This window comes from Manis pentadactyla, chromosome 6 (assembly GCF_030020395.1).
Source record: "Manis pentadactyla isolate mManPen7 chromosome 6, mManPen7.hap1, whole genome shotgun sequence".
NCBI classification, from domain to species: domain Eukaryota; kingdom Metazoa; phylum Chordata; class Mammalia; order Pholidota; family Manidae; genus Manis; species Manis pentadactyla.
Genome location: NC_080024.1, coordinates 57,562,810 through 57,585,987, shown reverse-complemented (window position 1 = coordinate 57,585,987; position 23,178 = coordinate 57,562,810). Strand labels below are relative to the sequence as shown.

Here is a 23,178-nt window from a genome sequence, read left to right as displayed (position 1 = left end):
TTTGATGTATCAAGTTTACTGATTTCACTGAGTCAAAAAAGTAGGCACAAACTGGATTTGCATGATTTTGTTTACATTTTTATGACATGCTACCTTTCCATTAATTTTTATTTAATTTGATTTATTTTAACGAACAGGACTAATTTCTGGATTTCATGAAGTAATTATTTCCTTTTTTTTGATGACCTTACCAATTGGATCAGTAACTTTGATGAACGGTGTGGCTGCACTTGGTTTTCCAACTCCGATTCGGTTTTGGGCTCTGACCCGGAAACTATACTCCTGTCCTTCCACCACATCAGTGACAGTGGCAGACAGGTCCTCAGCTCTTACTGTCATGGCCGTGTCCCATCTGATAGAAGTCTTGTCTCTTAATTCAATGACATAGTTTGTGATCACTGCACCTCCATCATACTCTGGTGGTTCCCACGTCAGTGAGACACCAAATTTATTCACATCAGTGATGGTTACATTCAAAGGAGGACCTGGAACATCTGCATTCATCACAGACAAAAACATGGGCTTTGGATTGTATCAGGGAGAAAAGCAAAGATAAGCTAGTATACAATTTACTTAAAAACTTCTTACCATATTTGCTCCTTGCTTCTACAGGATTGTCAGTTTCTACTGGTTCTCCAGTGCCAACTCTGTTCCTTGCACTCACACGGAATAAGTACTCAACTCCTCCTTTCTGAAGTCCAGTGACAGTAAATTCACAACTTTCTGCACGGTCAGTGGCCAGAACCCAGGTCTTTCTCTTGATGTCACGTCTTTCAACAACATAACCTATGATCTTGCTTCCACCATCAGTTAAGGGTTCTTCCCAAGCGAGGCTCACTTCACCATCAAATGTTTCTGTCACTTCTAAGTTCCGCACGGGCCCAGGAACATCTGAAATACACATATAAAAATGTTTTAGTGTGTTTTCACACTTACAGTTGTGCTTTCTCAGCCTAGTCTAAGTGATTCACATGCTTACCTATAACTTGTAAATTGATGAATGCTTCTGCTTTTCCGTATTTATTCTGAAGCACAATTTTATACCTTCCTTTGTCACCTTTCTTGGCTTCTAAAATTTTGAAAGAAGTTTGTTCAGCTGTAGTATCAACAGTTTTTGAAGACAGAGCTTCATTTTCTTTAAACCACTCAGCTTCTGCTTTGGGGTAGGCATCATAGGGCACCACCATTGTCAAAGGCTGGCCAACATCGACCACAAGATCTTGATCAGCTGTCTTGATTTTAGGTGCAGCTAGTTAGTGAGAAAAATAACATGTGAATGCTTTTGAGTTATAGTCCAGGTACATCATAGCTTCTTTACTATGTATTGGTTAGCAAATGTTGGTTACATAACCTTGGAAGTATGTCACAGTAAACCTAACTGACCAAGTTTTCATAGCTTTTCTGCAAATTATCAGACTCTGGAGTATAGAGGAATAAGGATGATATAAAACCATAAAATCTCCATTCTTTGCTAAAAATAGTAACAGAGGACTAAATATAGTGCAAAACATGTTTTGTTTTTTCTTTTAATAAAGTAGGCACCTCATACTTAGTTTTAGATAAACCAGAAAAACTTTTACTTATGTAGAAGAGGCACACTAATAGCTTTCCGTAACAACAACCTCTAAGGATGTCTTGGAAGCTTGGGTCAGGATGAGAACAGACCTAATAGGCCCCACAGGGGTTTGGAAAGTAGAAGAGAATGGGGCTTTCTCTAAGTTTTGGTTTGTTGGGAAGACTCCTAGGGCAATAGGTTAATTCTGGGAATTAATGAACAGCCACACTATGCCAGGAATTGTTCAAGGTTCTGGCATGTAAAGAGGAATGCTAGCAATTTCCTCTTACTCAGGACACTTTGTGGTAAGAGAAATTAGAATAGTTACACTTGGATAGGGCTTAAAAGAAATAAAAGGCTTTCACAAGCATTACTTCATTAATTAACAGTGACATCTGAAACTTACACAATGTCTATGATATTGTGAGGACATTTGAAAAGAAAAGAAAAGAACTTACCTGCTAGTTCAAGCTTAGCTCTGGCTTCTTTGTCTTTGGCAATAAATCTGTATTCACCCTGGTCACGGGGCTGAATATTACAAATCTGTAGCCTGTGAATCTTCCCTTCACTCATCATCTGGTGTTTGTCACCCTGGACAATAACCATGTTATTTCTCAGCCACTGGACTTCTACCTTATCTTTGTTGAGTTCAGCAAGAAAAACAACATCAGTACCAGGGGCTTCGAGAATATCTTGGGGAGGCCTGATGATCTCAACAGGGATTTCTAAAAAGAGAATGTGAAATAAATACAAACATATTTGTATTTGCGCTCACAACTTTTAAAAACTGATATTAATATTAAAATTGTCCTTTCACTTAATATGTACCTTCCACAAAAAGTCTAGCTCGAGACTTCCTATCTTCTACTCCACAAGCATATTCACACTCATCATCCAGCCTGCAATCTTTTATAATGAGTCTATGTACACTTCCTTCTTTTTCAAATTTGTATCTAAAAGAAGAGATTAGTTATTAGTTAGCTGGTAGAATGACCACTAATCGTCAAAAGTGTATATACAGATACAGAAATAGAGATTGAGAAATTTTCACTTACTTATTGCCTTCTTTGATTTCTCTTCCATTTCTGTACCATTTGACATTTGCTTTCTCTCTGGAGAGCTGGCAGGAGAAGACCGCATCATCAAACTCAGTGACGGTCTGGTCTTCCAAGTGTTCCACAAATTCCGTAGGGGCTTCTATGATGAGAAGTTCAGCAACAGATTTATCTTTTCCAGCAGTGACAATGTATTCACCCTCATCTGGGAAGCTACAGTCTTTAATGATAAGCGAGTGCTTATATTTGTCAATTCTGTATAAAACACGGTTGTCAAAAGCCACCTCTTCTCCATTTTTGGTCCACTTCAGTGTTACATTGAGACGGTTCACCTTGCACCAGAAGGTAACAGATTTCTTCTCCATTGTTTCAATATCTTTAAGAGGTTCAATAATCCTAAGTTCCTCCTCTGTTGTAAAGGAGAAGAAGAATGTTGATTTTAATTGTGTTCATAATACAAATTGACTGAAAAAAATCTCTGATACCATGTGACTTACCTTCTACTATCAGATTGGCTGCACTCTTAACATTTTCACCTCTATGATTGGTCAGAGATACATTATAATTGGCTTGATCGTCTAATTGTGCATTTCTAATTCTGAGGGTGTAGACCAGGTCTTTTTGGAGAATGATATATTTCGAACTATCAAATATAGCTTCTTCATTTCTGAACCATTTGGCTTTGGCACCTTCAGTATTGACTTCGCAGTGGAAGGTGACTTCTTCTTGTTCCTTTACCCGGGTATCCTTAAGAGGAACTATGATCCTGAGTTTTTCTGAAAGCAACCAACAAGACTTTGTACTATAAAGACGGACCAACCTGGTAGATATAAATGTAAGTAGACCTAAGATGCAAAAGCAAACTTACCAATTACAGTCAAGTGAGCTGCTGCTCTGGCGGCGCCAACCATGACTACATAAGTGCCCATATCTTGTAAGGTAGCATCTTTCACGATGAGGATCCTCTTTTTGCCGTCAGCTATAACGTCATATTTATCTCCAGATTCAAGTATCTTATCATCCCTCTTCCACTGCACTTCAAAGCTTTCCTTTGATATAGAGCAGACAAATTCAGCCTTTTCTCCTTCAAGTATTTCAAGGTTTTGAGGCTTTGAGATAAATTCAGCAGCTAGTTCTGGGGGAAAAAGTCACAAAATACTGAAAATGTAAGCATTTGTATCTTAAATATAAAGTACGAATTTGTTAAAATGAAGTGTTATTCACTGTGATTCTCATACCGTGTACTTTGACTCTGCCATCCGTTCGAGTACTTGGAAGTCGGCAGTTGTACTTGCCAGCATCCTCAAGGTGAGCATTCTGAATGATCAGGATTCTCTTCCGTCCATCAGTGAGTATTTCATATCTTCCTGTTTCAATTATTTCTTCATCCCCTTTGTACCAAATCACTTCTGCCCCAGGCTTGGAGACTTCACACGCTAGTTTTATAGTGTCTCCTTCACTAACTTCAACATTGGTAAGATTTTTCGTAAAGACAGCTTCTTCTTCTGCAAGAAGAATAAAAAAATTGAGTCAAATTGGATATCACTGTTTTTTTCCCAACACAAATATTTCTGTAAAGGAAGACTTCACTCTTACCCAGTACTGTCAGCATGCCAGAAGTTCTCGCTGTCCGCACTTCGCAGGAATATTCTGCCTCATCATCCAGGAGACACTTGTTGATGACAAGAATGCGCACTGCTCCCTTAGATATGATGTCATACTTTTTGCCCTTTTTAATTTCAGCCCCATCTTTAAACCATTGAACCTATATTCAAGATAAGTAAATACCTTTATTAGTTTTCTTGTTCTTCACATTTCCTTAAGAACAACTAGACCTTGAACCAACAAGACTTTACAGTATGAACCACCAAAGGAGTAAATGCAAATACAACTAAACACAAAAAGAAATTCTTCAATTATTGTTAAGTGAGCTGCTGTGATACTATTATTGGTTATTAAAAATAATGGGATCATACCAATTTAGAGCCACAGAGGGCTTTAGATATCATGTAGACCAACTCCTTTGTTTTCCAGATGTGTAAACTGAGACTCAAAGCAAGGAGTACTTAGTTGAGACATATGAAATTGCTGATATTTGATTATTTTAACATAAGAAAACAGTAATTTTATGTGGTCCAAACTAACAATATTTAACTCTTATGATTGTGAGTCCAGTGTGTTTCAAGTAATAATCAATGAATAATACTAAAAAGAAAAAACTAATCAAGTATATATTTCATAACTAAAGTAAAAGTAAAGTGACAAGTAGAGATGGGCTTGATTCAGTGTTTTGTATTTTTCATTTTGGCTAGACCAAAAGTACTGACAACACAAGATAGCAATCACAGACCTTAGCATTTTCTCGGGAAATTTCACACTCAAACCGAGCCATTTCTTTTTCTTTCACTTGAAGATCGGTGAGTGGTCTCAAGAATTCCACATGAGGAGCTATAAGAGAAGGTGATCAGAATTCAAAATGAGGTTTTTAGAATTTTATTCTGACATTACTATAAGTAATGTACATATTAAGAGAAAGTGAGTCTCTTGCAGGGCCTTTCTATCTAACAGGCTGCAACTGACTCTGAAATCACTTGGAGCTGCCATTCGGGTATAAGATTTTGCTTTTTACATATCTGTAGTTTTTATAAAATTATGTGGCATACTATATATCTAACTAATTCTATACCTAGCTATCTAGCGATCATCATCAGCTCAGTTCTGAATAACAGCAGGAAGAAAAATCTTCATTAATACTGCTCCAGAGTTGAAAGTTGCTATTGTTAAAAGAAACACCAGTAGCAAAGAAACAGTATCTTAGTTAAGGCAGCCAGTATAAACTTTGAGAAATTAGCAGAGTTCAGTGATAATGAAGTTTGAAGAACTATGACCTATAGCTAAGAGGCATGAGTCTGCAATTGAAATTACATACATTCTGCATTTTTTTCTCTTTTATCAGCTTCAAAGATGTCACATATAAGTCAAGCATAAAATCTATTAATGCGACAAAGCAATGTGTTTTTCATGGAAGGGCAGTTTGGATTTTTTACATCTCTTGTTTCATATTTTTCCCCGAGTTAAGTCACCAGATGTATAAGATTGGAGAGCTGTCCCTTGACCTTCCTTTTTTCATCCTCCTTGTGAGTATTTCCCAAGATGACCTTTCCTGATCAAAGAGATTCTGGGACACAAACGCTGGCTAATAGGTTTGAAGATATGCCCATTGTAGCTGAGCCTTCTAGGGATAGAGACAAAGTGGATGACAGCGGGAAGCAGGAGACCCAGGAAGCTATTCTGTCATAAACTAAAGTGAAGCAACCACGAAATGAAAAGAATGAAACAGCACAGGATGTATGGAAGCACAATGAAAGCCATTGTTTTGTAGCTGTTAATAGATGGGAAGCAACTAAACCAAACAACAAATATTGCGCAAAAAATACACAATGAAAAAATGTTATGGCTGGACAAATGAATGAGTGAAGAAAATGAGCTAGCGTGTGGCATTTTGAAAAAAAGATATTCTATTTTTCATTAGAGGAAGAAGTAATGCTAAAACCATTAGAGCTCTCTTCATTCACAGAACTCAAAAGAATCCAGGCTTCCCTCCATCTTCTCATGGGTTCTCGTTCTCAGAGAGAGCATTATGCGAATGAGCTCTATCATATGACAGCAGACCTCTAGCAGGCACTTATTCAGACTGAAATTTCATGCTCATTTTCTCCTTGTTCCTCACACCTGAAAGTTCATTTTCCTTTGAAGTGGAAATTGCTTTCATTTCTTTTCTTTTTTCCTTATTTTCTTTCTTTCTTTTTTTTTTTTAATCATGAACCCCTTCTCACCTTTTTCATTCAATTTGTCCTTATCTGTATCAGGATATTCCTTCAGTAGGCTTACCCCATGTAGACAAAGAGCACAGCTGCTCACTGCTCAGTGAGAAACGTAGTGAAAAGTTATCTATCTGTCCTTACCAGGCCAGATGTAGCAGAAGGACTTTTCTTTTTTTTTAAACACATAAAGGATCAGGTTTTGTCAGTATTGATTATGTTAGAAGCGATACTATCAATGCAGCTAGACCAAGAGGGCATGCAAAAAATGTTTGACTGTTATTAAAGAGTTGGGAAATGAGAAGTCCTGTGTAAGAAGAATACTTACGCACGACGTTCAGGTTACAGGAAGTCTTAAAATCCTTAGCATCGCAAGTGTATGTTTTAATGTCCTCAGGGGTACAGCTGTGTATAATAAGCTTTCTGACCCTGCCATCAGCAACAATTTCATACTTCTTGCTTTTGAGAATTTCTGTCCCATTTTTGAACCATTTCACCTTCGCATTTTCTCTGGACACCTCACACTCTAATACTGCAGTGGCTTCCTCTTCGACCGTCTGGTCCTCAAGAGGCTTGGTGAATTCCACTGGGGGTTCTGGAAGAATCATACTCATTAGCCAAGGTATTTTTCCTTTCCTTCTGCAAGAGTTGCAGCACCTGCTCAGCTTTCTTCTTGTATTGCCAGGGCTTTTTCTGTTTTTAAGTTTCATTTGTAAGTTCCAATTCCATTCAAATGTTTTCCTCTAATAATGATGTTTCATCTAATGTTTCATCATTATTTGTACATTCAGAGGAAAAGTGTTTTTTAAAATTATGAAACATGAAGGAGAGAAGAGCCAGCTCTCTGTCAATAAAATGACAGATGCCTAGTTTGATAATTCTTCCTCCAGCTGTTTATTGAATGTAATAAAAGCAGAAAGAGGAGTAAAAGAGGGACAGAAAGAAGAAATAAAACCTGTTTTAGTCCATTTTGACTTTTTTTTTTAAAAAAGAGCCTCTGAACTATTTTGTTAGGCCAAGAAGTAAAATTAGACTTTTGGTGGGTTTTAGTGATCTGCAGATCACTACTCATCATGTAAAGATAATTGAGAGTTGTCGTTATTTATGAACCTCTGTATTATACATGCTTAAAAAAATAAACCTTGTAATTACCTTTCACAAAGAGGTTGGCTTGAGTTTTGAAATCTTTTGCTGTTAGTTGGACTTCTCCAGCATCTTCTAACTTTACATCCCTGAGAGTAAGTGTATGAACTTTTCCTTCTGAACGTGTGACCACCTAGTTTTTTGAAAAAAAAGTGCAGTTTATGAATATATGAAACAGAAATCCAATATTTATAGGTGCATTTAATTCATTTAGATGAACAGTTTGAAATGGTGCTTTCCAAGTTGTTTATCATATACATAATATATATATATTTGAAAACGATTTTAACTAATAGCTTGGAATCTTTTAAGGAAATCTTAGGCTTTTATAGTTCCCCTTAAATAATTATTAGGTGGCCTTTTATGTTGAAATGCCTAGGCAAATTTATATTTATACTTATGTAAATATGTATGTGCCTCTATTCTGCTACTGAGTTTATAGTTATAAGAAAAGAACTTACAAAAGCTAAATCATGAAAGGAAGGGCAAAAAATGATTTCATATGGTAAGCTGAGAGTAAACCTTATGTTCTAAATGCAAAGTGTTTGCCATGCAATGAGCTAAAACTTTCTTCCCATTGTTTTAGCAATTAAAATTATTTTGAAAGTCAATTAATCCTGTGGTTAAAATAACTTGTACAATTTCTTAATTTTGTTAAAAGATGCAAATAAAGATGCTGACTCTTCTTCCCTTTCATGTTTTTGCACCTCATGACTGGGAAAATCAGGTACCAAATAGGGCTATAGTTGTTCACATAGCAGTATATGGAGACAAAGCTGCCACTGCTATTAATATTTGGGTGATAAATTTTTGTTATAAATGCAAGCTTAGGTTATCTGAAGGGGTAGTCTACAGGAAAATGAATTTTCAAAAAGAACACACTGCCTAGGTATGGGCTGCCATTAGGTCCCACAATTGTGGCTTGAGCAATTGAAAATCGAACTACAGACAGGGTGATCCTGACAGTAACGATAAGACAATTGGATGTCCTAGTTCTACCACCTACAGTTCTGTAAGATGTTATCATCAGGGTTGATTTTGCACTGCTCAAGAGTTCACTTAGAGTCAAGAATAATGTAAAAGTTTTTCCTATGTTGGTGCAAAGAAAGAATCAGGAATAAAGTTTTATGTAAAGGTTTTTCCTTAAGTAAGAGCAGGGCATGGTTATTAATATAAATACCTTAATAACTGAGAAAGGCCAAAAATGTAACGTGGGTAAAGAAGCAGTTAGAAGATAATTAAGGTGTGTCCTAGGAAGACAGCTACTTATTCAAGGACGCAGTGCTTGAATGGGAAAAATAATGCTTTTGTAGTGACATTTCAATGCAAATTTTGAATATGAATTTTGGAGGTGTTTGGGATTATTTAAAAAAGTATGTCAGGTTCTAACATACCCACAGATAGATCTTACCTATTAACACATTGTTTAATCATCTGAATTCCTCTAAGGCTACTCTAGAATATTCGTAACCAGGAACTTGGGCTCAGAATACAGTGGTTCTTAGTAAGTAGCTTGTATGCAATGTGTCTTATGTTTCTTTTAAAAAAGGAGAACCTAACATGTACCTTATAAAAATAAATCAATAAAATGAATGCTGAATATTTGTAGTGGTTTCTATAAGGGTAATGTTAGAGATTATCCTTTTAAAATATTGTTAACTTAAAATAGAAACTTGTTGCCATAATATAATAGTCTTTATGACTGTGCCAAGCTATTAAAATTTAAATACAAGATTATCAAAGGCCAATTAGGATTTAGCAGTCCTTTCTTGAACTGATGGCCAAAGGGGAAAAGAAAACCACAATTCATTTCTAAAATTTATTTTAGATTTCTTATTCCAAAAACCTGTTTTTTGTTTGGTTGGTGTAGTTTTTGGAGGCTAAACATATTACAAAGTGAAGATGAGAATTAAATTAGAGTTTTTTCTGATAGGCTTAATTTAAACAAAGCCTGCGCAGTATAATAAAATGGTTTTGTTACTTCACAATACATATTTAAATTCTTTTTAAAAAGAGACATTTAAGTAATGTAAGAGCTACTTTGTAAAAGCTGAAGTATTTTGGGTGGCTAAAGGATTAAAATTCCTATGCCAAGAGCAACACAAAGAGCCCCTCATAGAATTATGGTAAATTGAAACTTCCCAATCTGAGAAAAAAGTTTAGTGAAAATAAGAGGTGTGTGTGTATATATATATATATATATATATATATATATATATATATATATGTATATGTGTGTGTGTGTGTGTGTAAAAGAAATGTAAGATTTTTAGGACTATTGCATTTTAAATTAAAGTAGTAAAATTTTTATATCAGAACCAAGGAGTCTTATCTTTTAATACAAAGTTATTAATTTGACCAAAAGATACTTAGTAGCAAAAAAATAATATCATTTGTCCTTAGGCAGTATTCCTATATGCAAGTAATAAACTCAGAAGTCTGGGATGGATCTTGAAAAGTCAACCATGTCTATACCTTTAGACATGAGAACAATTAAGGCACACTTAGTAGGAGAAATGTATATTTTAAAAGAGCAAACTTGAAGGTAGAGATGTTTCCATCACGCAGTTCAATATTCAGAAGACCTCACTCTAAGGAAGGATTCCTCATGTAACTTAATCTGCATGCTGCAATTTGAACACAGTTGTTTTTTCTATCCTAGTATAAAAGGTGACCAATTGGTCATTATTTTCTGTATAACAGGAAGACTTTATCTCCCAGAAGACTGTTAATGAATTACCTATTAAAGATTTGGGTAAGATACTAGCTGTTTTGTTTTAGAGCAGTTCTTTGAAGGCATTTATTTGCTTTCTAGTACTTCAGTCAGCTTTGTGGCTTTTTGTTAATCTGAATCCTTTTAAAATTATATTCCTTTAAGTCTTAAAAGTTTGATTTGCACTGATGCCTTAATGACACATTTGATATTATTTCTAAAATACTGAAAAAAATGCCACAGAATATTGTACTGTCCTGTGCTTTATTTCTAACCCATGTTGGACATTTTCTGTATCTTTTATCTCAAGAATTCAAAATTAATGGTGAATTATCAAGAAAAATTAAGCACACAATTGTCTGGGGGAGCAAATTATTGCTCAATTTAGGTAAATTGTATTTCAGGCCTGTCTGAATAATCACCTCAGTTTTTACTTATGGGTAAAATCTTGGATATAGACAATCTAACAATGGGAAGCTGGTTATTTCCTAAAAATTCTTAAAGAATATTTGTTCATACATGCAGATATCCACAGAGCACCTTCTTGTCATACCATCAGTTGCACTTTATTTAAAGAGACCTCTTGCATTCCAGAATTTGCACATCTCAAAGCACTTGAGGGTTAAAAATAGCTTTGGAGAAATGCTTGAAGAGCAAATCTACCCAGAAGTTATCTCAACTACTTGATCAACTGCCTCAAATGGAATTTCATCCTGTCCTTTCAATCCCCTTATATGCAGAACACTAGATAGCACAGAGAGAATGAGTCCTTAAAACTTAAGGTGCAGTATGTTACAGTGCATCCAATTCAGAAGCCTTTTTGATCCTTCCTGTCTTCCAGCTATTAGACAATCATTGATAGCTAATGAGTGTCTGCTTTTTCTTCAAAAAAACTAAAACATGGATCATACTTTAAATTTTTATTTCCATTTCAATAAAAATACCATCAGGTTAAACCCAATAAAACCTTGAAGAATTTGCTTTACAATTTCAGCAGAAACCAGGCTAGAGTAGGAAAGAGAAGGGAAGGGGGAGAAGGGGACATAGAAGGAGCAAAGAACAAGGAATGTACAAGTGAAGATGGAAGAACCTAAGGGAAAAAGGAAGAGCAAGACAAGGCAGCCGCTCGCCTGCTTTTACCTTATCGCTGGGCTCTAGTTTCTTCCCTTTGAGATACCATTCCACTGGGATATCCTCGTAAGAGAGCTCGCAGTCGAAGGTGGCTGTTTCCCCTGCAGTCACTGTGACATCCTTCAGAGGTCTCAGAAGACCAATTACTCGTGCTTTGCGAGAGGAAGGAAACAGCTTTGGATTACTCATTTTGTATTTCCAAAATTACAAGATCTCCACAGTTGCTTTCTTTAAGGAGGAAAGAGCCACGGGACTGGCTATGACTGTAGCTCCCATGTGAGCACGGCCCCGTGGTGCTGAGAAAGGGAGTGAGGTGGTGGCCGGAGTGTGGCTATCTGCAGGGGCCTTTTGGTTCTGGTATACAAGGTCAGAGAGAAATTTGTGCTTCACCTCTCTCTCTGCCAGGTGCCAAGTTCCTCTTGCTATATAAGATATGTGACTTCCAAAATAACTAAGACTCTGATTGGGAGAGAACAAGGGCCCCTTAATCACACAGCCTGCCCATATCCACCAGACACTTTGTGCTCTCCAAAAATGTTTGTCTGACCTCCCTTCTTGAGTCTGAAATGCCTACCCAGCAAAGTTTTTCTTTATAGTGCTACAGTTATACCAGCTACTTGAGGGATGGAGCCTTTAAGAGTTTGGAGCCTAATTCTTACTGTGTGTATATCTCCTGAGGATGAAAGGATTACAAAGTTGGCATATCTGACTTGCTTAACTTTCTTTTGTTCAAATGGCAAGCAAGGTCAATGACATTTCCAAAACTTTAGGATTTGAACCATGTGTGCATAAGGATGTCACAAAAGCAAATACAAGAAAGAGTTTCTATACTGTAATAATGTTTTCTAAGTAATGAAATAATACTAACTAATTTCACTCATTCATTTACTGCAAAAATATGTACTTAGTTTCTGCAGAGACACATAATACTCACGTTTTACTCGGAGGTGGGCACTAGACTTAACATTGGCAGCTCGGAAATTCACCCCACCGGTCTGGTCCAGGCGGCAGTTGTGTAAAACAAGGAAGTGCATTTTGCCCTCCTCTTTGATCTCACACTCCTGTATCGAAAGACAGAAAAGGTTTCATAGGAAATAATCTTCCTGGTTATTTTTTTCTGAGGATATAAAATCTTAATTAAAGGAATGTTACAAATAACTGGTAAACAGACTTTATAAAATTTTGAGCTCTTGTTTGTGACATAAAGCCTACAAGTACTATCATGAAGGCAATGTTTGTTTTAGCTGTATAGTTCTGAACCAACTAGCAACATCAGACAATATCTACAACTTTATCCACAATGCTGGATCACAAATAAGGCAAGCGCGCCTGTCCAAGCCCATTCGTAGATCCTCCTCTCTCTGGTTCAAGTTCTGATAGACACCCTGACATCATGTTTTCAATGCCCTGCATGCACCCTGACTTTTCACCGGTTCTTTTCCATTTCACACAGCTCTAGGTGCTGACGAGCTCAGAAATAGCCTCACCGGTGTTTGGAGTAGTGGCTCTCCCTTGAGTTTCCAGGTCGCATGGATATCATCTTCAGAGATTTCAGTTTCAAAGCGGGCTGTCTCAGTCTCTATCACTTCCACACTGTGGAGGGGTCGCACCAGTTTAATTTCCCGATCTAGAAAAGTGAAGAGTCAGCATGTCACTGGGCTCTAGCAGAAATAATCCCAATGGCTTCAAGAGTGCAACTCATGGAAATGTCCTTACCTTCAATGTCAAGCTTTCCCGAGGTCTTATCTGTTCCACAGTCACAGGTGTACTGACCGATATCTGATTTCAAGGCTTTCTTTAAGATTAGCATGCGCTTCTTGCCATCCTCCTTAATGATAGCATTTTTAGATGGCTCTATTTCCTTCCCATCCTTAAACCATTTTACTGGTGCATCTGCTTTGCTAATTTCACACTGCAGAATCACTTCATCTTTTTCCACGGCAGTGTAATCTTTAAGCTTTCCTGTAAAGTATGGATCTCCCTCTGCAAGTAAAGTATAAGTGAAAAAATTTCATTAACCACCTAGCAAAATAACCATCTCCTGGAAAGTTTAAGAAGCAGCTCACAGAGTTCTGGGTATATTTTTAAGTTGTACCAAGTTTTCACTTATTTAACATGTTGATGTTCAAAAGTTCTCTACATTTTAGAAAGGGAATCAATGCATGGGACTTATCAAGATCAAGTTCATCTATATCATATTTTGAAGTACTTTATTAGCAGTAGTTTGAAGGACACTATGAAATTTAGTTTCAAATATGTGTTCCTTCATTATTCAGCTTTCTAATTTCCTTGCAAATCTATTATGTCTAATTTACCCTTAAGCTTTCAGGTTCACATTAATAGTTTTTCTTATATCAATGAAGTTTGTCTCTAATAGTTCCATATATGTCAGACTCCATATGTGCTCTGCTTGCTATTAAGGAGCCAAGAAACAAAATGAGGTTCATTTATGTAAATTCTGTTTCCTTTCTTATCAGAAACTTGAAAAACATTTTTTGGAAATAATTTTGATAAAGTGAGGAGACAGGAAATACTTATATTCCTATTTTAAACATGACAGGGCTCAAGTATTAATTAAGAGTTTCAATTCTGATTTGAACTGGCTGCTTTGTGAGTCTGAGTCTTCATTACATGGAAGTTCTAATATTTTGGAGTAAAAGGAATTTAGAAATAAGCCTGATGCCATATGTGGTAGTTTCTTAAGGACAGGGACTGCTTTCATGTAACATAATACTTGGAAGACCATGTTATATAATAGATATTCCACAAATTTGTGCTGAATTTAATGCAATAAAATAAAATTTAAAAAAAAGCACCTACCAAGCACAGTGAGTTTAGCTTCTGAGCTTAATCCCATAGCTTCTACTTTAATTTGAGAGGTATCATCAATAGAGAGGTCTTTGAATGTGATGGAGTGAGTCTTCCCTTCATCCTGCATTGAGACAGACCTGGTGGTATGCAGGCGCTGGTCGTTTTTGAACCACTTCACTCGGATGTTGTCATGGGACAGCTCCACAGTAAACACAGCACTTTCCTTCTCTTTGGCTGTCACATCCTCAAGTGGGGTGAGGAATTTGAGTCTGATTCCTAGGAAGAAAAAAAAAAACCTCATTGAGTCCTGCCCTTTAAGGAGGAAATATAAAAATAAAAGCAAAAAAAAAAATTAAAGGTGGCCTGCCTATCTGATAGAACTATTTACCTTCAATGATCAGTTTGCCACTTGTGTGTTTATCTTCAGCTTCAAATATGTATTTCCCTTCATCTTCAAAAGCAGCTGATTTGATCACCATTGAATGTTTAGTGCCATCCTTTATAAGTTCAAATTTTTCGTCACTTGTTATTTCCTGGGTTCCTTTCAGCCAACGGAATGTTTTGGGCTCTCTGGATACTTCACACTCAAACTTAGCCTCATCTTTCTCAAAGACTTTAACATCGCTGAGAGGTGTGATGAAGATAAGTGGCAATTCTGAAAAAAAAAGATGGTGTGGATGAAGCCAGAATATGCTTCCTTTCATGCCCCCTAATCCATTCAGGTCTCATAGAGAGCCTTGCAAGGAACATAACGAAAGGGAGGCCAGCAGGGAGAGCATACCTTTCACTTTCAGTTTGGCTGCAGATTTGGCATTGGCAGCCTGGAAGGAGACCTCGCCTGTCATACCCAGCTGGCAGTTATAAAGGACCAGAACATGCTTCTTCCCATCTTCAATAATTTCACAGTCCTGTTTGGAGTGAGGGGTAGAAGAAATAAGAAGAGCATTGTTTTCATAATTAGTTATTCCTGTAAACCATCAAGATACTTTAGGCCAGAAGTGTATCTTTTGTTTTCCTAAACGACCAAGCAAACCTCCACCTGTGTGATCAGATAATCTTGACTTACAGGGGAAGCAGTCAAAGGCTCTCCTTTTAACTTCCACTGGCCATGAACATCTGGTTCAGAAAGTTCAATTTCAAAGCGAGCTGTTTCACCAACAAACACTTCTACTCCATACAGAGGTTTTTCCACTTTGATTAGTCGGGCTGAAATTACACAAAGGTTTGTTAGAATGGCTGAGCAAATAAACTGCATGTTCAGATAGGGTGAATTTTAAAGTGTTGAGCAACTCACCCTCAACATTAACATTTGATTTTGTCTTGTCTGTACCACAGTCACATACATATTCGCCTTTATCTTTAAGGTCTGCCTTTTTGATTTTTAAGACACGGCGCAGGCCATCTGACTTGATAGAGTATTTGGGTGAAGGCACAATCTCTTCGCCATCCTTGAACCATTTCACTGGCACATCTTTGCTGACTTCACACTTCAGAATAATCTCATCCTTCTCGACTCCGGTCTTGTCATGTAATTTCACAGTGAAATAGGGATCAGCCTCTGGAAAAGACATCCAGCAAATAATCAGAAGGATGTGGAAATTAAAGTTTATTAAAGAGCTGTAGGCTGCAAAAGACATTTAATTACTGCCTGCTCTCACTGCCCCGGAACTGGCTATCTAGTTACAGTTGGTCACACTTACCTAGGACCTTTAGGTTGGCTGTGGAGCTCAGGTCCTTCACTTGGGCTCTTATCTGGGATATATCATCCAGTGTCACTTCTCTCATTTCCAGTTTGTGAGTCTTGCCCTCAGATGAGAAGAGTACGGTTCTGCTTGTGTGGAGTTTGGTATCATTTTTGAACCAGACCACATGCATTTTGTCATGAGAAAGTTCACAAACAAAAGTTGCTGTTTCACCTTCTTTCACTGTTTGATCTTCAAGAGGCGATATGAACTTCAGCCTTATACCTGCAGTGTAAGCATGAATATGTTCAGAAGCACAGTTTACCCTCAGAAATATTAGACTCTAACCTGCCTGGATAAAAAGGATCTCATCCATGGCATTCATTTACTCATGCTTTCAAATGGATCTATATCCTCCATTACAAAAATTAAGGGTGTTGTTTCAGTGGCAATGTGAAAACAGAGTACCCACTTAGAGCTGTTAGAACTTGGTGTTTGTAATGGAAGTGCCTAAAGCAGGCTTTGACTGTTGAGGCATTCACTTCAAAGACAGCTTTGTCAAATAAACACATTGCCAGACACAAGCATAGGTAAAGAGCCAGTCTAGGCTTGGCTCTTCCCAACGCCCAACTCTCCCTCCCTCCCCCACCACCTACCACCCCATCCCGGGCTCCTTCGTTTTAGAGATCTTGGTTGATTTGATGACTACTTCCATTTGATGGACTGCTTGTTTTTTCCTTTTGCCATGCTTTAAATTCCTGCTTTTGTGTTTTAAATTCACCAACAAAAAGTGAACTCACAAAACCCTAGGCACCCACCCTGAACCCCAATAAAAGCAGAAGCCCAGGGCAGCTTGCTGCCAAGATGGCGCTCCCTGGCACGTACTCTCTCCCCCTGCCTCTCTCCTTTTCCCTCTTCCTTCTCCCTGCAATATCCATCTGTAGTCCTAGCCATGCTGTGTAATTTCCATGTCTTGTAAGTAATAAGCCTTGCCTCTCAGAGTTTCCTGATGGTTATTGTGGGGGGCATGTTGCAATCATAATAAAGCCACAAGGACCAACCACAATGCTGCCTGTGGACAGGATGGAAATGGCACACAGTGGTGTTCTCTTTGAAGTCATGCATTTGTAAGCCTAAATGTGGGATGTTGCGACAGATCTCACAGATCTTACCTGTAACAAATAACCGGGCTGAGCTCTTCTTGCCATCGACCTCAGCAGTATAGACTCCTTCATCATCAAAATGAGAATCATTGATAACAAGAATGTGCTTCTTTCCATCAGCAATGATATCAAACTTGTCAGATGACTTGATTATATCAGGTCCTTTTGACCATATAACATTTGCCTCTCGAGTGAGGACACATTCAAATCGGGCCTGTCGCCTTTCTGGAACAGTAACATCCTTTAGGGGCACAGCAAAGTCAAGTTCGATTTCTGAAAATCAAACATTAAGAATGAGGTTTTTCAGGTTGTAGAGGCACGTGAAAGTCAAAATGTGCAGTTAGCCCATTCTGTGAGTTCTCAAAGCCCATACCTTTTACTGTCAGAATGGCAGTTGTAAATGCATTAAGTGCTTGATAAAGGACTTCACCAGCTTGGTCCAGTTTGACTTTGTGCAAAGTTAAGAAGCGCTTCCCACCTTCTGCTTTGATTTCACAAGTCTGAAAAGCAATAGCTTTAGTTTGCATTTGCATGAGTCAAATTCCCTGGAGGAGAAATGTTTCAGATACAGATATCTCTAGTTAAAAAAATTACTACTTTTTATTATTATTAAGAAGTAGTACTACTTAAAATTACTCCTAAGAAGTAAAAATATATTGTCATAATCTTAAAAAAATTTCTTGAACTGTCCACAAATAGTGCACCAAGTTTCTTCCCCCTTTTGAGACTTTAGAAGCCTGCAATAGCTCCATCATTATTGAACCAAATCTGCATGTCAAATCCGAATAAAGAATGTAGTTATTTTACATCACTGCCAATTTAAAACAGGAAATTACTCACAGGTGAGGGTCTTAGAAGTTCTCCCTTCAGTTTCCATTCTCCAGGAATGTCTGCCTCTGAGATCTCTGTATCAAAGCTTGCACTTTCTTTCTCGTAAATGGTAACATCCTCTATTGGTTTAAGCAATTCAACTTCACGATCTGTATTGGTCAGGGAATGAAATACCATCAGGCTTTAAACAATGTAAGAATGTTTTGCTTTTGTGTCTCTTGGTGTGTTATTTTGCCTTATGCACACATAGAACTTATTGTTTAGGATAAAAGGTATAATTTTTATACCTCCAAGTGTCAGCTTTGCAGGGTATCTTTTCCCTTCAATTTCCACTGCATATTCATCAATATCTTCTGGCGTAGCATTCTTAATTTTGAGGTACAGATGATTTCCATCTCTTAGTATCTCAGTTTTGTCATTTGGCTCAGGGGGGATTTCATCATATCCTTTGAACCACCTAACGTTTGGAGTGTCCTTTGCTAGGTCACAGCTGAAAACCGCGGTCCCCTTGGGTTTCACGTGCTGATCTCGTATGGGTTTCACTAGCCAGTCTCGAATGACTTCTGTATGAAAATGAGGTCAGAAAAATAATTATGATCTGAGCAAGTAAATAAATAACTTCCTTAGTAAATATCAGAAATGAAAAAAATTCTCAAAACTGGACATAAGGAATTTGTTATGATACATTGATAGTCCCCCGTATGAAAAGGTGTAAGACTGCTGATATTCTAATTCTGGGAAATAAAATTCTCTCTTCCATTTTATTAGTAGAATAATAAGCAGAACAAAATTTCCCAGCAAAGCACTGACCTACTACTTTTACGCAGGATGAACATTCTAGGTTGTTGGCGTTTTCCACAGTAACTGTGTATGTTCCGGCATCAGTGTCATCAACATCATTGATGGTCAGGGCCCGCAACAAGCCAATGATGCCGGGCACAATTTTGCCAGGTTTCTCCACCACAATCTTCCCATCCTTCCTCCAGACCACATCACGCTCTTTGTTTAACTCACAGCTCAAGTACAATGGTTGTCCTTTGACCACTGTGACTTCTTCCTCAAGCGTTTTTACAAAACGCACAGGAAGTTCTGTGGAGAATTTCAGTATTAAAAATATGCAAACTTTCCAATATATACAATATTTCCAATGAAATAAAACTTAGAAATAAGAGGATGTTGTCTAAAATTATAATAAAAGTAGCTATGAGGTTTATTATGTTGAAAGTTCAACATGGACCATATTCAGAAGACAGGAAGTTACCTTCTACAATAAGTTTAGCTGTGGAGGTCTTTTCCTTATTTCCCAAACGTAAAACACAGGTGTATTCGCCAGCATCAGAAAGTTGAACATCCATGATGTGCAGCTTTCTGTCTTTACCATCTGCAATGAATCTGTGCTTTGGGCTCTCACGGATGTTGCTACCATCTTTCATCCAACTTGTGATCGCAGTGGAAGGGGAGACTAGACATTCAAAGATTGCAGAAGAGCCAACTGACTCGGCTTCAGTCAAGATGATGTCTTTCATTTCTGTCACAAACTTCAGTGGTACAGCCTTTAGCTGGTAGGTGAATGGGGCTTCATCTGGAGGTTTCTCTCCACCACTTCCTGGTCGTAACTTTTTCCTTTCAGCTTCTATTGGTGAAGGAGTCTTTTTGGCTACAGCTAATTCAAAATAAAGTGAAAAGTTGATTTGGCATTTCTATAAGGGTCAGAAAGTGCCTAGTAGGCTGCCTGCTGGGTAAAAACAGTGATAGAGCAACTTAAAGCCACGAACAGAAAATTAAAGACTTAGTGATTGAAAGGTTGATTGAATTTATATTGCCTTCTTTCAGGGAAATGAGATGGCATAAGGAATCTATGAATAATAAATGCTCTTCATTTTCTCAAGTTTTAAACCCAAATATCTAGTTAATATCTCTAACTATCTTATCTGTCATGTATAAATATCATGTATATGAAGAATGAACCTAAGAACTTACAGAGTTTAATAGGCTAGAGTTAAGTTGATTTTATATATATTTGTATATATAACACACACATATGATATCTACTTGAATTATATTAGAGGTATATTACTTGAAATATCAGAAGACAGACTAATTTTAGCAAAACCAATTTTAAAGATTGTTATATATTATATCACAATTATATTGTTATAATATAAAAATAATGAGTGTTATAAATTTTGAAATTTTTTCCCTCTTGAATACAAACTTTCCTAGGGTGAAAGTTTACAATTTGAGTACAGGTAAATGAATCTTACCTTTAATGGGAGCTTTTGGCTTGGCAGCCTCTTCTTTAGGTGCTTTGGCTTCTGAAATAAAAAGAAAACTCAGCCTTTAAACAATTTCAGACAGTTTTTATGCTTAGTAGTAAAACATGCGGGTTAGTCATATGCCCTTTATTACAAATAGTAATGCGTAAAGAGAAACTGGGATATTGTGAGAATGATGTGACCAAGCTAAATTGTCAACATATTTAGGATTAAAAAATGACTTTCAGCAGGTGCGTTTACTTTTCTCCCATCTTCGGAAGGCTTGCTCTTGCCTTGTGAGGAGGAGTTATCCTCTCGCCCACCTACGCAAAGCATTTTATGTGTTTATGTGTGTGTTGGTGATGTGAAACAAGAGGGTAAGTTTTGTTAACAAAAGCCTTTCTTTTAAAAGTTGGACAGACCAAGCCAGGAAAGGCTAAGGAAAAAGAAAGGGTCTATGTGCTTGCTACACATGAATGGATTTTTTTGAAGATTTCCCTTATTTAGACAATGAACTAAGGTGGAAGCAAGACTGTTCCTATAAGTAGAGTTTAATTCAGTATAGACTGTAGAATCAGTTTTTTAGATTCAGCCTCTGGGGATGTGACAACGGCTTTAGTTTTACACATACTTAATTAGCTCAGGGGTGGTTATCATTTATTTTCCAAATAAAAGGTATCACATTGAAATTATTAAGGTTGAAGAGTAATAATGCCCAAATCATAAATGTCAGTGACAAAATATATTAATAAAATTATTAAAAATGAACATAATATATTGTCTCATGTCATTAAACACAATAAAAACCCAAATATTTCTATAGGGCTCACTATGTACCAGGCACTGTACTAAGTGTTATACATATATTTAATCCTCACTGATAATATATGGCAGATATAATTATATTCTGATTTTACAGACTAAGAAATTAAAATTTAGAGAGACTAAGTAACTAGCCAAGGATCAAACATTTAGGATGTGTATTTATCAGTGATCAATGCACATCAAATCATTTTTGGTTTTGAGATTAACATTTATGAACTACTGACTAATTATTTCACATGCAAATTAAAAATACTTTACATTTGTACCTGAGTTAATTATACCATTGAATTAGTACATTTAAGAAAATTTTTATTGATCTAAATTCTTACAAGATTTAAAAGCTGAATTATGCAGTCTTTTTTCTCTTTTTATTATTGTGGTGAAATACACCTATCATAAAATTTAACATTTTAACCATTTTTAAGTGTACAATTCAGTTGCATTAAGTACCTTCACAGTGTTATGAAACCATCAACACTATTTATTTCCAGAACTTTTTCATTATCCAATATGAAGTGTTTTTTAAAAATGAGAAATGATTCCTACAGGGTACATGGGAACGTGGGATCTCCATGGGATTCCTGTAGGCATGTCCTTAGAGAGTGTCTCATCCGTTTCCTTGAGCATATTCATTATATAATCTCAAAAGCATATAAAGAAATGGTTCTTTGCAGAAATGTGCATTCCAATCAAAACAATATGCACCCATGGGTGAGAAAGTAGACTGGTAAAGGATATCAGATGAAGAAAGTTCAGTCATGAACTTATAAACCCCCGCAACTGAAATGGGGCCTATGTTTAAACATAAAGAGGGCTTGACTTTTAATCAAATATGAATACTTTCACTGAGCAACCAAATAACAAGCAAAAAAGAAAACTACAGAATAAATACCTGCTTTCTTTCCAACTACTGGCACTGTTACTGGGGCAGGGATGGGGGTTGGGGCAGGCTCCACAGGAGGTGGTTTGATTATTTTCACTTCTGTAGAGAGATGTTCATTGCATTAATGTCTCCATTTATCACTTCCTAAAACCTCATTTGGTGGCTTATCTGCTTTCTCTGATATAACTTTTAAATTTTCAAATAACTAGTTTTTCAGAGAACAATATATTCTAACTATAATATAATCTATATATAATATATTCTGTATATTCTAATTATTTAACATATTATGTTAAATAAAATACAATAATTTAATCTAATTGTATATTGGGGCACTAGAGATCATTTGATGCATACTGACTTTTTACTACCTTTTTCTTATTAACTGCATGTTATTTCTGTGAAGCATGAAGGAATGTGCTGTTAACACTGGGGACAAACTTGCTTACCTGGTTCAGGCTTTGGTTTTGGTTCAGGTGCAGGGAGAGGTATTGGTGGCTTAATTTCAGGCACTAAAATAATTCACAGTAATAAGCAAATTATTACAGTATATTTTTGAAGTTTTTTATAAAGGCAAATGAAATTGGGCAGACTTAACATATCTTGGAAGATATTAGAATTTATATACATAGAGTCACCAAATCAAGTATTTGATCTAAGTTTATTTTGCATTTTAAATAAAATATTTGGGAAATATAGTCAGGCAATTTTATTGGTTCTAATGTTGTTATTCATCTCATTGTCCATTAATACATTTTCCCCTGGTGTTTAAAGCTTATTTATTTATCAAATGGGTGGTCATTAGCCAATTGCACATGAAAGTGAAATGGTTAAAAAAAATTAAGCCTTATGACATTAGCAGATTAAGATCATGTGTTCAGATCTTAAAGCCAGTGTAACAATATTTTAAATGATGCATATTTGCATTTTTAAAGACAACTAAGAAAATGCCAGTGAGTTTGTACCTTTTACTGGTTCAGGAATTTTCCTTTCTCTTTTTGTAACAGTGGCTGGAGGTGCTTCAGCCTCTTCAACAGCTTTTGGAGGTGGTTCTGTTAGTTTAAGATAGTAAGATTATTTTCTATTTTAAAATGTGAATATCTAGGAATCAACTGATCTGAAATAATCAGATCAAACTATTTTTCAAAAGCTCTATTAATGGCTTTTTAAAAAACTTTATATTCTATCAATTAATTTCTAGTGTCCCTTCTTGACTCTGCCTCAATTCATTTTACTTTCTCTTATTTCATCCACTTGCCTCCCAACCCCACTAGCATTCCCATTCGAAATGAATTCCATAATAGTTCCCA

At 36.6% G+C, this 23,178-nt stretch overlaps 1 protein-coding gene across 50 annotated transcripts in view; it reads right to left on the bottom strand.

Annotated features, from left to right (window-relative positions):
- TTN (titin) overlaps positions 1-23,178 on the bottom strand; it is a 263,454-nt gene that overhangs the window by 88,549 nt on the left and 151,727 nt on the right. For all 50 annotated transcript variants that reach the window (XM_057503886.1, XM_057503834.1, XM_057503857.1 and 47 more), the window contains 33 exons: positions 22,834-22,920; positions 22,318-22,380; positions 21,878-21,967; positions 20,170-20,220; positions 19,167-19,568; positions 18,716-18,994; positions 18,193-18,468; positions 17,915-18,054; positions 17,448-17,574; positions 17,084-17,347; positions 15,930-16,196; positions 15,524-15,787; positions 15,296-15,435; positions 15,011-15,137; positions 14,618-14,884; positions 14,239-14,505; positions 13,135-13,401; positions 12,906-13,045; positions 12,353-12,479; positions 11,428-11,570; positions 7,584-7,707; positions 6,760-7,026; positions 4,961-5,058; positions 4,207-4,375; positions 3,849-4,115; positions 3,479-3,745; positions 3,108-3,386; positions 2,611-3,019; positions 2,384-2,508; positions 2,014-2,280; positions 980-1,249; positions 589-891; positions 192-494 (listed from right to left, as the gene is read on the bottom strand). In XM_057503886.1, the coding sequence (XP_057359869.1) occupies positions 192-494; positions 589-891; positions 980-1,249; positions 2,014-2,280; positions 2,384-2,508; positions 2,611-3,019; positions 3,108-3,386; positions 3,479-3,745; positions 3,849-4,115; positions 4,207-4,375; positions 4,961-5,058; positions 6,760-7,026; positions 7,584-7,707; positions 11,428-11,570; positions 12,353-12,479; positions 12,906-13,045; positions 13,135-13,401; positions 14,239-14,505; positions 14,618-14,884; positions 15,011-15,137; positions 15,296-15,435; positions 15,524-15,787; positions 15,930-16,196; positions 17,084-17,347; positions 17,448-17,574; positions 17,915-18,054; positions 18,193-18,468; positions 18,716-18,994; positions 19,167-19,568; positions 20,170-20,220; positions 21,878-21,967; positions 22,318-22,380; positions 22,834-22,920 (6,936 nt within the window). The remainder of the gene's footprint in view (positions 1-191; positions 495-588; positions 892-979; positions 1,250-2,013; positions 2,281-2,383; positions 2,509-2,610; positions 3,020-3,107; positions 3,387-3,478; positions 3,746-3,848; positions 4,116-4,206; positions 4,376-4,960; positions 5,059-6,759; positions 7,027-7,583; positions 7,708-11,427; positions 11,571-12,352; positions 12,480-12,905; positions 13,046-13,134; positions 13,402-14,238; positions 14,506-14,617; positions 14,885-15,010; positions 15,138-15,295; positions 15,436-15,523; positions 15,788-15,929; positions 16,197-17,083; positions 17,348-17,447; positions 17,575-17,914; positions 18,055-18,192; positions 18,469-18,715; positions 18,995-19,166; positions 19,569-20,169; positions 20,221-21,877; positions 21,968-22,317; positions 22,381-22,833; positions 22,921-23,178) is intronic.